At 42.8% G+C, this 15,617-nt stretch overlaps 1 protein-coding gene across 1 annotated transcript in view; it reads left to right on the top strand.

Annotated features, from left to right (window-relative positions):
• Positions 1-15,617, top strand: part of arhgap5 (Rho GTPase activating protein 5) — a 56,352-nt gene that overhangs the window by 32,594 nt on the left and 8,141 nt on the right. Inside the window, exons 4-5 of the mRNA XM_084381541.1 lie at positions 6,565-6,642; positions 11,402-11,533. Coding sequence (XP_084237667.1) covers positions 6,565-6,642; positions 11,402-11,533 — 210 coding nt within the window. The remainder of the gene's footprint in view (positions 1-6,564; positions 6,643-11,401; positions 11,534-15,617) is intronic.

Here is a 15,617-nt window from a genome sequence, read left to right on the forward strand (position 1 = left end):
TTGAACGACACGTACCGGAAGACAGACGGTCAGTGTTAGCTTCGATGCGTGTTGGTGGAGGCGGTTGGTCCAGAAAATGTAAAGCTAACAGGCTATCAGTGTTAACTTCTCCAACAGGCTAACATAGATGTTAACTCAGCCAACCAGATAAAATTGATGTCAGCTCCTTCAACAAGCTAACACTGATCGAACCTTCTCAAAAAAAGTTATGGATGCTGTCTTCTCCAGGAGGCTACATCAGCTGTAGCTGCTTCTACATTCCCCACATTACAACGTAACCAGTGAGTGGTTTTACTGTGGAAAGCTGGTGGAGTTGCCCTTTAAAAGTCCCAGTTTTTTCTTAAAACAAACAAGAGGAATTATTTTGGCATGCACATTAGGAGCCCCAGTGAGTATTCGTGGCGGCAGAATGGCGTATGTGGGATTGAATCAAAATAAACCGCAGCGTGTGTGACTCACTGATGTGTTTTTAATAGTTTGTGGACAACAATGGAGCTCTGCAGCTCAGAGGAATGACATATATCAGGCTTTGTATTAGTGCGATCCAACAAGGACACGGTACAATGGCAGGTGAACACGTGATGTGAAGAAAACACTGTCGACTTGATAACTCTTAGATCTTGTTAAAAATGGCTTCCTGTTCCTGTGTGGAGGTAGACGGCCTGCTGTAAACACACAGACCGTGTTTACGTGTTGAGCTGCATTATCTCAAATCTGGTTATCTCGGTGTCATGTCAACACTTTAAAGTCATTATCTCAATGGGAATAACGTGTTCAACACTCGGAGGTTTGTGCTCTATTTATAAAGACGAGTAAACACCTCAGTCTGAGTCACTATCAAACAGCTGAGGTCAAAGGTCACCCTACACAGTGATGATAAACAGCAGTACAGTTCTGCTGCCAGCTTCCAGTCTCTTTGAATGAATCCCTGAACAGCAGCAGAGACTGTTTTAAAAGTGTGTTTGGATCTTTTCCTCGGGGCAACAACACTGTTTGCAGTTCTCACAACAGTCGCTCTCTGTGTGTGTTGAACAGTGTAGGAGTTATTTATTTTCTGTGCATCTTTGTTCCATTATTCAACGCATCAACTCTCCATTGGAAACTTTGAATGTGGTTGGTTTTTTTTGACGATGCAGAAAATCACACAAGACGTTTGTTAATATAGTCCAAAATCTTTATTGAGTTCGGTCGCAGTTATGCAGCATAATTATAACCATACACACTGTAAAGTTTATGAAACTTTTATCTGCAGGTAGAGATTAAAATTGCTTTTTTTAAATAAGCCCCAAACTGAGCAGTCGTAACGTTCGGTGGGTCACTGCGGTGGCCGAGCAGTCAGTGGCCACTGCAGTCAAACCGAGCAGAGCCAGGCCGGCAGATGTGATGGAAAATCAGGCTCGTGTGTCCCTGCCTGGCAAAATAAGAGTTAAAAATAGCCAATGATTGACTTTCACTCATTGAACTGGCTTCCTGTCCCCTCCCACGGCAGATGGTTGTCACGACAATAAAATAACGGCTGCAAGTGGCCAATGGGAGGAGAGAGAGAGAGACAGGTAGAGAGAGAGAGATAGAAAGAGTTTGGAGATAAGAAAGTGATGGACAGATAGAGATGGTGAGAGAGAGAGAGAGAGAGAGTGATGAGAGGAAGTGTGTGTGTGTGTGTGTGTGTGTGTGTGTGTGTGTGTGTGTGTGTGCGTGCATCAGGATATTAGATCACATCACAGCAGGATGAATCTTATCAGATCTCAACATGCAAACATGAGCTGCACTGTTAACTTCCTTCCCCTCAGGTTTACGGTGTGTGTGTGTGTGTGTGTGTGTGTGTGTGTGTGTGCGCATTTGTGTGTCTGTGTGTGTGTTGGTCTGTGTGTGTGTGTGTGCACATCCTGTTGAGAATCAAATGTCCTCACGGGGACACAGAGATGTTCAGGGCGGTGACATTTCGTTTGGACGGGTCAGGTTAAAGTCACAGGTGAATGAGCGATGCTGCGTTCAGGACACGTGGAAGAATCGTAAAAATGAGCCACCTGAATGACGTAACTGCTCATCGGCCGGGCTATTACTACGAAGGAAATCGTGAAAAATAATTTGCTTTACACATAAAACGTTTGTTTCCTGATAGTTATCAGCTGATTTTATAGACCAACGTATGCCAGGTGACTGTTTTAATAATCAAAAGAACATTACTTCCTTAATGTGATGTGTTTCCCATTGAAGCGGGTCAGTGAAGGGTCGATCTACAGCTTTAAACAATGGGCTGCTGGTCGTGAAGAGAAAGGCATTTTGATGTGATGAAACAGGTTGAAATGTGAATTTGTAACGACGTATCAGTCGGACTTTGATGTCATACCGCTGGAAGTGAGTTGTTTACAAGAGGTAGGAAACTTGGCAAGAAGTTCAAGTGTCCATTCACGAATTCTGACAATAATTAACTACAAACTTTTCATCTAATGCGTCAGAATAGTTTATTAGATTAGATCACACTTTATTGTGAGGTTCATATAAGCCAGCTCTTTCTCCATACAAAGAAAAACAGAATAACTGATTTATCTTTGGTCTACAAACAAAAGAAAACAAGAAAACTTTTTTATGTTGGTCATGTTTTGATGTGCTTCTTTCTCATCTTTGTTGTTGTAAGTTGCACATGCTCAGTACCGACCAGGCAGCTGGACTCACAGTGAACGTGGCTACTTTTTTAATAACTTTTACTTCAGTCTCTGTTTCAAACTCAACACTGATTGAACAAAGTTCGAGTGCTGTTTCAACAGAGACGGATAGAAACGTTTAAGGCACCGCCATCCTTAACGTCAACGCGTGTTATAGAATAGCACCGGTGAAAATGAGCGTGTCCGCCCAGATATCATGTTTCCATCACTGCTGGAGCCGATAAACATCCCCGACTACTGCAGGGTCGTTTAATTGGGAATAAATGATGATTGTTCCCTTGATCTTTGAAGACAAAAGCCAGATGTTAGTGAGTGTTTGTGGGTTTGTGTGAAAGTGGTATTATAGAGGACAGCTGCACTGCATTTCATTTAACGTTCTTAAAAGCAAAATAATATTTTGGTAACTGGCATCTTTATGGTCTTTACTGCTTATTGCGTTGTGTTGTGCGTGATGCACAAAATTGAAGACAATCCCAATGAAAAGACAGGAAAGATATACGTCTGCATGTGTTTCTGATAATTCAGATTTAAAGTCTGAATATTTAATGTTAGTATAGAAAAGAAAAGACTTTATTTATCCCTCAGCGAGGACATTTTCTCAAAGAGTCACAAGCAGAGGGAAAAAACAGTGACTGGATGATAAAAATGGAAAAACAAGACAAAAATAGAATAATATAAAAATAACGGCAGAAAAACTAAATTAAAAGTTTCGGTCTAACCTCAGTAAATATTCCAGGAACAAAAAACTGCCAAGCACACATTAAAATCTGAGCCTTTCTCATTTGTTTTGTGTTCTCGATCATTAAAATTCCTCCTCAGGAACCAGCTCCTCGTGGATGTTTTTGTGGTTTTTCTGCTCGACGTCTCGATGTTCAGTTTTCTGTGAGACATCGAAACTCTGAGGTCTCATCGCCAAGTTAACTCGACGTGAGGAAACAGAACCGGAGTTTAAAGTCGCACGGCCGTGACTCAGAGGCTTCGGATGAGTTCACATGTTTGAACAAGGCGTTTTTCTCCACCGTGTAATTTACGTGATATCGGTGTGTCATCGGGCTGAAGGTCGACGCTTCGGCGTGTTCACTGTCAGTCCTCGCAAATATAGTAATCTGAGCATATTAAATACACAGCAGTGCAACATATTAAAGGCTTTTCCACCCACTCTGTTTTCTGAGCTGCTTCTGCTGACTGTGTGAGACGCTGCCACAACACACATGCACACACACACACATGCACACACACACAAATTGGGCTGAGTGGGCTGCTGATTAGACTCATTTAGCAAGAAAAAAATGCTGCTTTCCTCAGATTTCTGTTAACTTTAAGAGACGAAGTGTTCTGTCACACACCTGAGTCAACACACACACATTCAAAACACACAGGGAGACACTAATATACACAGATGAACACACACACACACACACACTCCCACAGTTTCTCACACTTGACATGATTTAGTTGAATCCATTAAAGCTGAATTTACATAATACTGTCTCTGCTTAACTGCCTCTGCAGAGACAACACACACAGCACAGGCATGTATACTGCAGTGTGGATGACCTTGCAGCAGCGACAGAGCAGAACCTGTATGGATTGTGTGTGCGTGTGTGTGTGTGTCTGTCTGCGTGTGTGTTGTGTTCATCCCTGCAGCCTGAACGCACATTATAGCTCTAATTAAGACACTCTGTCTCCATATGTGCTGGTCTGAGATCAGCTGTCAGCTGCCAGCTGGCTGAGATGTTTTTACGGTCGGAGACGCGAACAGAAGCTGCTCTGAGAGCGGCTGAAGGCTCAGGATCATTTGTTGACTTCCTGTTTGTCTGTTACTGTTGTTGTTGCTCTAAACAACTGTTGCACATACTGTCTGTAGCTTAAGGTTGAAATATCTTCTGAATCATGAGTGATTTTAACCACAACATGTTGGACAAACTTAAACGTTCTTCAGGCAAATCACAGCTACGTCTTGGAGAAGATTCTGGCGTCATACACGTTGACGAAGAATAGAAATCGTTGACATTTAATCCAATAAGTTAAAGCGGAGGAACATAATACACCCGAGTGTTTAAACAGACACAAAATAAGACTCAGAAACAGATTATAGCAATGACCGAAAAGGTGTAGGCTGAAGCTTAGAGAGCTTATCACGCCTACCTGACTCACAGTACAATAACTGCTATATTTATAAAGGAAAAGTTCACCCAAAAGTCTCCAATCTCCTCACTGCCATGCTGATGGAAAGTCAGGCGAAGTTTCATCGTCCAAACATTTTAACAGCGTTCTGCTAAACAGCTGAAGGAGCTGGGGACCAAAAAAAATTAACAAAATTCAAAATGCCATTTAAACTTTGCCGTATTAGCTCTTAGCACTTCCTGTTTGCAGTGAACCTGTGGATGTGCAGACAACCATCACTGGATTCCTTTGATACTGAAGAAAACTGAAAACATGATTTTTCAAAGGCAAGTTCTGCACAAGGAGCATCTTTTTGAGGATTTCGAATCAGATTTATGGAGTCATCATCTCCTCCCTCCATGCTGATGAAAGTCAGGTGAAGTCTCGTAGCCCACAAAACATTTCTGGAGCTTCACTGTAAAACAGCGTCGCAGCATTCTGCTAAACAACTGAAGCAGCTGGAGACTTGATTTAAAAATGGAAAACACAATCAAAAAAACAATCTCCAGAAGCCCTCAGATCCCAAACTGATTTGAAAAGACTTTATTTACGTGTGGTCGAGCTCGTGCACCCACTTCAAACATGAAAATGGTTTTAGCTTTGCAGCTACAATGAAGATTTCAGCTTAAATAAGGGTGAAAGTAACACATTTCCCTTAAAAACAATAATGTCAAACTGAAACCTAGAATGAGACACAACATAATATCTGAAACAGATTATAGCAACGACCGAAAAGCTGTAGGCTGAAGCTTAGAGAGCTTATGCACCTACCGGACTCACAGTACAGTATTTACTTTATTTATTAGTCCACACATATTATGAAGTATAAAGAAATAACAACAGATATTGTTGATGACTCATAAATGATTGCCAACCAATTCTGCTTGAATACAATAAAAAGGAAGATATAAAAGAAACACGAGGCAGAATATAATAATAAATCAGAATGTTGATCGAAGCAAACAGAAGAATAAAACCTAAAGTGAAGTGTGAGATGCAGATGGTCCCAAATGTGTCATATTAAAGGCTGAAAACTATTCAAATATCCACGAGTTGAAAAAACAAACTTGAAATCTTAGATTGTGAAATATTTTTCCATTAAATGAAAAACAAAATGAGACAAATATTCAGCTGAGTGCTGCTTTTCCTCCATCTTTACCTGCTCACTGAACTTCTCTTCTCTGCTGCTTTCTTCACCTTTCGTTGATAATTAGAAGCTGATTTTTTTGATCTACATAAAGATTTGCTCTCTACTTTCCTCCATTATTCAGTGATTGTGATGTTGATGTGTTGTTTTTGATCCATAACTCGACCCAGAGTTTAGAAGAGTAATCCTTCTTAAGTATCACTTTGTTTATTTACTGATTCATGTTTTCATCTGTGCTGCATCTGTTTTTCTGACCCTCAAAGTAAACCGATGACGCCAACTTACAGGAAACCAGAAATTATCGAGACTTTAATGAGAAAAAGCCTAAGTTAGTGATGCGAGCGGTGGATACTGTGTCAGAGGCTGTTAAACCTCGAAAGAAAAAGTTCTGGGAAACTTCGGGAATTCGTGGCATGAAAGTTTCTAACCTTTATCCCCGAAAACATCTCACTGTGCGGTCACAGAAAACCACATTATCTGAAAGCAATTACACAGCTCCTGTCGGCCCGTCTGTTTGACTTCAGCAGTTTCTGTGTAAGTTCCAGTCGGAGCTGTTTCTGATCCGAGGTGTGTTTGTGTTTGCAGGTCTGACGACAGAAGGCCTGTATCGCGTCAGCGGGAACAAGACGGACCAGGACAACATCCAGAAACAGTTTGATCAAGGTAAAAACAAACACACACACCTGCACGGAGTCACACAACCTCATAAACACACACTCAGCTACCTGAAGTGTAAGAGGAGTTTCAAAGCGCAGACGCCGCTGGCTCTCATTATTTTCTTACAGATCGTGATTCTGAATTATTTTCCCACGAACGTTTGAGGAACTCAGGAGTTTCTTTGGAAACGTGTTACCAATCGAGGAGGGTTTGTGTGATGTGTGCAGTAAATTCAACCCGCAGAGAGAAAACTGATTCCAAATCTGACCACGCAGCAGAAGTGCTTAAAGAGAAACACATGGCCCCGCGGAGCGGCGTCGAACCTGCACACGAGGGCTGGTGAGCTGCCAGACGGGCTGTTAGAATAAATAAAGTCACCACAGGCAGAAATCAACAGCTCACGGTCGGCAGTGCCAGGCAGTTTACAGCCAGCCGCTGAAAGAGGGAGTCCCACTCTGATTATCGATCGCGTTATTTCCTCTTTTATTGTAGTTAATCAATTTGTGTCATGACTGTTCAGATTAATAGACGCCTCAGATGTCAACAGCTGAAATATGATGAGTGTTTTCCCCTTTGAATAATAAAAATATACCTTTAAATGCGTCTAAAAAAATGCTGCACCTTCTTCTCAGTGTCGTGAATCAGTCAGACTGAAACATGCAGACGTCGTACGATCTTTTCCTTTCTGTCTTCTTCAGATAATAAAACGTAAATACATTTAGAAACTAGATGTTCTTTAGTATCAGAAGTCATCCAGTGATAATTGTGTGTTAAAGTTGGTTTCAGTGTAAACTGAGAGTATCCTGATGCATCGTGACTGTTAATGGTGCAAAATACATTAAAACAACTGGACTCACGGTGAAAAGCCCAGAGCGAACTTACTGACTCTGTTACTGCCCTCGTTCCAAATCTACATCCAAGTCTTTGTTGGTGGGAAGTTAGTGGCAAAAGGAAGAAGAAAAGAAAAAGAAGTAACAAAAATGAACTTCCAGACTGAGGCTCTGAATGTACCTTCACTATGGTCGTACACACCCAGAGGCCCCCGACTGTCAGCTGTCGGGCATTGTCAGAGCAGTGTGTCCCGCTCCGCTGGCACTAGACAACCCTTGTCGGAGGATTTTTGGCCGATTCAGCGTGTAGAATTGGTGCCAGCTCGTTGGTGAGAGAAATCATTGCGATCGGGGATCAGTGCAGAAAAGAGAAGCGGAAACAGAACAGACTTCACCTATTCAGTGCAGTTTCTGCTTATTTCCTCCAGTGAAACTTTAAACTTGTTGTCAGACATATTCTCCATCAGTAGCTGCCTTATGAGCGAGAGCGGCCACATCATGCTGAGAGGTATTTCTTCTCACGCAGGCGCAGAACGTACAAGCTCGTCGGCCGCTCGCTGTAATCTTTGCGGTGTGTTCAAGCCATGATTAACCATGTTTTAGCATTAATTACGATGCTCCAGGGACAACACTAGACTCTGCATAGATCACATGCAGATATTTGTGTTGAGAACGTGGTCCTGCAAGAAAAGATTAAAAACTATTTCAAAGTTCTTTGAGTTCTTTCCATGAAACTGTCCTGCAGCATGAAGAACCTACGATATTTTTCTAAAATGGGCCAAGTGTTCCTGAAAATATAGTTTTAGTGGGACGAGCATCAAAGTCATCAGAGCACGAAACAAAGACCCTTTATATAAATATGAAAATACATAAATTCAATCTTCAGAGTCGCTGGAGTTTCTCTCCTCGGCATCTCGCCCGTCGCCCACGCTCTTCAGAAGTAGGTGAAGTTGTGCCAGAAGTTCCTCCTCTGCTGCGACTCGTGATATATCGCTGTAAATAAGGAAACTGAGATAAAAAGCTGCTCAGGGTTAAACTGACGAACCGTTTACAAAAAAACATGTGGTGATGTCGCTTGTGTTTCTGGCTCCAGTCAGTCAGCTCAGGTGTCTCTGCTGTCAACTAAATGTCACCGAATGGCGTCTTTAACAAATATCTGATAAATCGTCCCAGAAAACAAATCAAACACGGATCGCTCTGTCAGAGAGATTACAGCTGCTGTCCTTTAGTTTCATATTTCTGTGCAGCTTCGGTCGTGTCTGTGTGAAAAGCACCATTACAGCCAATTAGCTCCTCTGTCAGTGAGAGAGGCTGGTGGGCTGTTAGCTGCCGGCTGCTTCTGGACGTTTCTTTATGGAGATGGTTTGAATATATTTGCTCGGGGAGCTGCAGAGTGGAGACTCGGAGGTCACCGTGGTTCTGCTTCATTAACGGTTTGGGCTGAAGCAGCATTTGTTGGCTGTTTTATTAAAAACACTTCATTAAACGACAGCTTCTCCTCCTCTTTCCTCTTCTTCTCTCCTCCTCTCGTCTTTAGTCGTGTCCCTCTTTCCTTCTTTCCGGCTCCTCCCTCCTCTGTCCTCCTTTTATTTGTGCATTTCCTGTTGTTTAAATCTCTCTCCTCTCCTCTCGGCCTCCCTCCAATCTCTTTATTTCCTTGAGAGTATTTCCACGGTGTGTGTGTGTGTGTGTGTGTGTGTGTGTGTGTTGGCAGCCTTTCAGATTCAGTGTGACAGCTGTCGTGTTACCTCGGGGCTCTGTCCTCTTTCTTTCTCCCTCTCTCTCCTCCTTCCCGTCATCTATTGGCCGTTCCAGTGTCAAAACAGGAAGTGATATATATTTCAGCTTCATCCCGAGTCTCTGGTGACCGATGTGCGATTTGTTTTTTTCCATTATAAGCCGTCATTGCGCAGTATTTGTACTCGGGGGGGTTAATGGCAGAGCTGACATCAGTCTGATCATCAGATGACCCGACCTGCTCGGCTACAACATGAAATCAAACCGGAGCCTCCCTCCGCTCTCGACAGGAATAACAGAGCAGTAAACCGGTTGTTTGAAGTGGACGTGCGTTCTGTTCGGGCTCAGTCAGAGAAACACTCGGGCCTCTGTGCCTGCAGACAGACTGATGATAACCTCTGTTAGCTGCAATCAGAGAGCAGCTCTGTTCGGCTGCTCGGACACAAAGCTCAGCTGTGAGCCTCGCTGCTGCAACACAAATACTCACAAGCTCTTTGAAATCCTTTTAAACTGAAGCATTGACCCAGGAAATATCAAGACTCGGGTCTGAGACGCAGGTTAATAATGGTCCCGCAGGCGTCAGTACACAGATGTGAACATCTACATCAGATCCCGATGTTAAAGATGGTAAATGTTAATTGTTTTGATTGGTTCCCGATAAACTTTCACGATGCTGTTCTGTGTCACTGGGCGCGATCCAGTCGGCCTGGTACCGCTTCAATCTGCGGCGCCATTATGAACAAATAAACTCAATGTTGTCCTGTTGTTGGTTTGCAGTCGTTACTCGAGGGAACACGGCGAGCGATCTGTTTGTCTTTCTGACAGCGGCGTCTGTTTCCACTTTAATAATTGAATAATTCAAACATTTTGGTTAAAAGAAAGTCTGCAGAGATTCACAGAGACGTTACATCCCTCTGTGACGGTCCTTCCCAGAGTGGGTTCTGTTGTGGTGCCTTGAGGAGAAGATTTTTATTGTATGAAGCGTGTGTGCTGTGTTGTTCGACGATCATTTAGACTGCAAAGATAAAAGACAGACTCTGATGCCTCAGCCCAGTTTAAGATGATTTATTTATCTGTGGGACCAAATGTGTAGAACAAGAACATGATATGTAAAAGATACAAAGCTTCTTTCTAATATTTTCTGTGAGTTGGTACCTTTAAACGTCTCACACTGGGCTCCTCCAGCACCGACCGTCACTCAGTTCTGCCTGAAGTTCATTTATTCATCATCTTGCGACACCATGGCTGCAGGACGAAGCTGAACTATGAGTCTCCTCATGCCACATCACAGAAAACAACACGGCAGCACACCGAGGGTGCGACCAACATTTACTGCTGCGATTAATCGATTAGTTATTGAAAAATAATGTCGATCAGTGTTTCCCAGAGCCCAACACGACGTCTTCAAATGTCTTGTGTCCCCAACCCAAATATTTTCAGTTCACGGTCATAGAGGAGGAAAAAAACAGAAAATATTCACATTCAAGAAGCAGGAAACAGAGAATGTTGACCTCTGATGTCTTAAATAATAATAACTCAACTAACCCGGTTCTGTTCTGCTGCTCCTTCATCATCATCATCATCATCATCATACTCAGCCTGTTCGGAGCTGCTGGTCCCGGTCGGTTTGAAATGTTTATCACACGTTGAGAACTCGCTGTTTCGTTCTGCTGAGTCCTCAAATTTTGTGGCAAAGGTGTTGAAAGTGTTTGCAAACAATCCTCCGACTGTCCACGTTATTTATTCACTCTGAGACGGGCAGGCGGTGAACAGTTGTTCCCGTGTCTGCTCATTTTCTTTCATGAATAACTCTCAGTACTTAACATTGGTTCTGCTTTGTTTGTCATGCAGAGAATTATGTCATTTGGGACTGATTATAGGGACAGTGTAGGAATAAATAGAGCCAAAGGCAGGCGGCAATGTGTTTCTGCACACTGGAGGAGAATGTGAGTGTTTAAACTGGAGGGTTTTGAGTCCTGCAGAGTCGAGAGCAGCGTGAGTTTGATCATGTTATCCAGCAGCTCTTCTGGGTGGAGCTGTTTTCCTCTCTGCTCTGTTTGTGATGCAGAGGCGTTCTGTAGCTGGAGCTGCTGTGAAACAAGAGAAGAAAACATGAAAAGTGACCTTGTGAATCTGCTGCAGATGGTGGAAAGTCAAACTCTCTCTCCCTCTCCCTCTCTCTCTCTCTCCCTCTGTAGATCACAGCATCGACTTCGTGGCGATGGACGTGGCGGTGAACGCTGCTGCCGGAGCGCTGAAGGCTTTCTTCGCTGATCTGCCCGACCCGCTGATCCCCTACAGTCTGCACCCGGAGCTGGTGGAGGCCGCCAGTAAGGATGAACACAACACACACACACACACACACACACACACACACACACACACACACACACACAAACACCGTCTACACCACCTGAATCTGTGAGTCTGCCAAATTCTCAAAAAAAAAAGTCTTCTCCCTGAATCTTTCTGGGCCCAGAAGAGACAAGAAAAAACACACAAAAATACACTGTTGACACAGTTTTCACTGGAAACACACACACACACACACACACACACACACACACACACACACACACACACACCTGTACCGTTTACCTCTGGTCTATAGTAACTTCAGGGCTGCAGAGGTTAAGTTCACACAGCTTTCTGTCACATCACACACACTTTTAAGAGGATTTTTTCAGCCCCAGGATGCTGTCAGACATTTACTCTCTGCTGTGTGAGTGTGTGTGAGTGTGTGTGTGTGTGTGTGTGTGTGTTTCCTGGTTGCATGTGAGTGATGCTGAGTGCTGAAACCAGCAGAGAGCTGACGACGGCAGATTAATGAGCCAAAAATACACACACACACACACACACACACACACACACACAGTTAAAACAAGAGATGTAAAAACATTATACGAACGTGTACAAACGCACACACACACACACACACACACACACACACACACACACACACACACACACACTTTAATGAGTGTCTCACTGAGAGTGCTGCTGCTTCTTCTTCTCCTCTGGAAAATGAGTCATATAAAGCAGGAACTCTTCTTCTCTCTCATCTCTCCAGTCTTTTCTTTCCCTCCGTCACTCCCTTTTCTTCTTCTCATCTTGTTTTTACTTTCATTTTGTGTTTCTTAATCCCTTTGGCTTTTCTCTCTTTGTGTCAGCACACACACTCTTCCTCCTTCTTTCTCTTTTTTTCCTTGTAGCAGCAAACTTTGATAGGATTTTGTGACGCTCCCAGGATCAGGGGATTTTCCCTTTTCCTTTTTTTACTTCCTTTACTTTTGGCTTCCGTTAAACATGCTGCCATTTTTTTCTTGGGAAAAATAACTTGACAGGCAGGATTGACACAAGTTTTAATGTAATATCTTGACAAGAGGTCGTCATGGGTTTGCCTGTTTATCAGCTGTTAAAGTGGAAACAACAACTTCCCTCTCGTGTTTCCAAGTGGTTTTATTATCGGCATCGCTGTTGCAAAGACATCTGGACTGCTTCCGTTTTCCACAGGACAAAACAAGAGTTTATTCATTCATTTAGTCTCTAATGGAGACATGAAAACAAATAGAAATGGTGCCAGGCTGCCTTCACTGTCAGGGGACACTTTGTGCCCGGTGGCAGACCAAATAGAGTAAAAGCGACGTTGTGAAGGACCCAATCTAAAAGCCATTACATTGCGAAATCAACCTTTACTCCGTAATAAGTTGAAGTGAAAAAGTCTATTGCCAGCCTGTCGTTGGACCGGAGCAGCTGGGTCTGTTTCTCGGGTAGGTAGGGTCCGTTTCAGTTGCTGCAGGTCTCGGGTTTGTTTGCTGATCACGTATCGTGTCATCTGTTTTTCCATCACACCTGCCGGCCCGGCTCCACTCGGTTTGACTCGCCGCGGCCGGGATTTTGCATTTCCACCACCAAGGCTACCTGCTTGACGGTTCGTCTTAAAGCGATGACACGCTTGTCTCGATCCCCGCAGTGCTATCGAAGAAAAGCTGCATTACAGGAAACGTTGTGTTTCCAGCAGCAGTAACAGCTGAAAGTGAACACGATGAAACAGTGAAACTCAGCAGATGTTTGAAAGAACAAACAGGACGAGAAACTAAAGAGATTCAGTCAGAAGCTGCAGAACTGAGAGCTGAACACTGACTTTTAAAACCTCTTTCTCTCAGGTTTCCTGCACAGACATGAGTTGTGTAACGTTTTTAGGGGGAGATGATGCTTGTTGCAGGTTGGTCACAGTGGTGGGTCGTCACACCGGCCCGCTGGGAGGCGGGTCGGTTGCAGCTCGGCTCAACTCGGCACATTGAAACTGGCGATGGAAAAGCAAATCAGCACCAGAACTAGCCAAAAGTGTGATTTCCTGGTTTTAAAGATCTGCAATTCCTCAGTAATTTCCTCAGAAGTTACGTCTCATAATTATAATTTCCCCGACAGAAGAGCTCCATTTCTCCTGTCAGCAGGCGTAAATCCAGTCCAATCCAATAAAACCTCTAAATAAAATGTTATACGTTGTGAAATAAATGAAAGCTTTGGATAATGGAGGGATAATTACTAGTTTTGTTTGTTTTCTAGTCGTAATTAAAGAGATTAATATTGTAACTGTGGATTGTTTGTTGTCACATCTTCATGTTGAACATTTGACATTGTGTTTACCTGATTCAGTTTCACTGGTTCAGATCCTGAATCGTTCATTCACACGTTTCTGTTTCTGTTTTCTCTTTTTTATCTATATTTTATTTGCCTGCAGCGGCAGCAGCATCTCCTCCTGGTGCAGGGATCATTAAATTTTCATCCAAACTCATCCTTTATAGTTTTATCACTTTTATTGAGCCCATTGCATTGTGGGAACACAGTGTAGACAGCATTAATATGATGATATATACGACGGCATGCAGTGTTTTGATAAATGAGGATTAAACTGTTCAGTTGGTCCTGCGGTTTCTTTTCTCTTATATTTCTCGCTAATGTCGAGATTCAGCAGCGCAGATTAACGACCTTTGACCTCTCGCAGCCATTAGAGGCTCAAAACGTCCCGTCGGCTCCTCGTTAAGATGATTGATGATGCGCAGGATGAATAAATCTGAGCGCCGTCACGTTCTCGGCTGTAAACGATCGTCTAGAAATATAAAAAAGCTTCCCGCTGGTCCTGGAATGTCTGGAATATCCTGGAGAATATTCCAGCGTTCGAAGGACGTTCACGGTCGTGTTAAAGTATCTTTGTTGTGACAGTCCAAAGGTAAAAGCTCGTATTTCACATCTGCTCTTTAAATATTTAATAAGTGAGTGAAGCGTTTCAGCTCCAACGAGCTTTCGCCGGCGGGAAAGTGGCGGATTCTCTCGGGAGGAGGAAGGATGTCGAGGAAACGTCGCAGAAGGTTTGCTCTTCAGGAATACGGCAGCGTGTTTGTTTGTTTTACTGCCACTTCTTATTCACGTGGACCAGCTTTAACCAGCAGGACGGCAGCTTCAGTGACATTTGTCTTAGTTTTCTCTGTTTGACATGTCTGACTCATTAGCAGCTGATACAACAATATCGAAAGCCTTTCGTCTCACAATATTCTCTTTATCTTATTGACAAGTCGACTGTTTGGTCGATAAAATGGGTGAAAAATGACGATCATTGTTTCCCAAAGGCCAAGATGACGTCCTCACATTTGTTGATTTGTCCACAACTCAAAGATATTCAGTTTACTGTCATAGAGGAGGAAAGAAACCAATCAATCAATCATCAACGAGTCAATATCCATCAAGTAAACCTCAACATTTGCTCATCACGTCTTCCCAAACGCGAGGCTTTAAAAACATGAATCTGTTCCCTCCTTCGGGAGGTTGACCCATGCATTTTACAGTTTTATGATAGTTTTGGATATTAAAACTATAATTAAATGATTAAAACCAATCAACAGATTCAAGCCGATCATTGCAGCCCGCCATCCCACGACGGAGCAAAACTTGATGGATGAGGGAGCTCAGGGAAAGACAGAAACAATCAAACCTGGAGAAAAGATCAGTTATTAGGTCCTGGAAAGTTCTCGTTAACGCTCCTAAGAACATTAACAACAATACAAGAAATACATTAACACAACCTGATAATCTTGTTATGGTTTATTTAGGTAGTTTAGATAATATTGTATCTTGTATTTCATGTGTATTTGTAGTGATATGACCTGTCAAATAATAACAATTCATGTAGAATCAATAGATGTTGATTCATACAAACATCTGAAAAACAGGACACAGAAAAAAACATCACATACAGCGAATACTCACATATCAAAGTTACATCTGTCGAACAGCACAGGCAGGAAAACTATGAAAATACCAGCATGACCCTAAGCGCAGTAAGTTTTGTTCAGCTCTGTAGCTTCATAATAATAATAATAAAAATAATAAAACAGCTCAGTTTGACTTTATTAA

This window comes from Pagrus pagrus, assembly GCF_965226575.1.
Source record: "Pagrus pagrus genome assembly, chromosome: 18".
Taxonomy (NCBI): Eukaryota; Metazoa; Chordata; class Actinopteri; order Spariformes; family Sparidae; genus Pagrus; species Pagrus pagrus.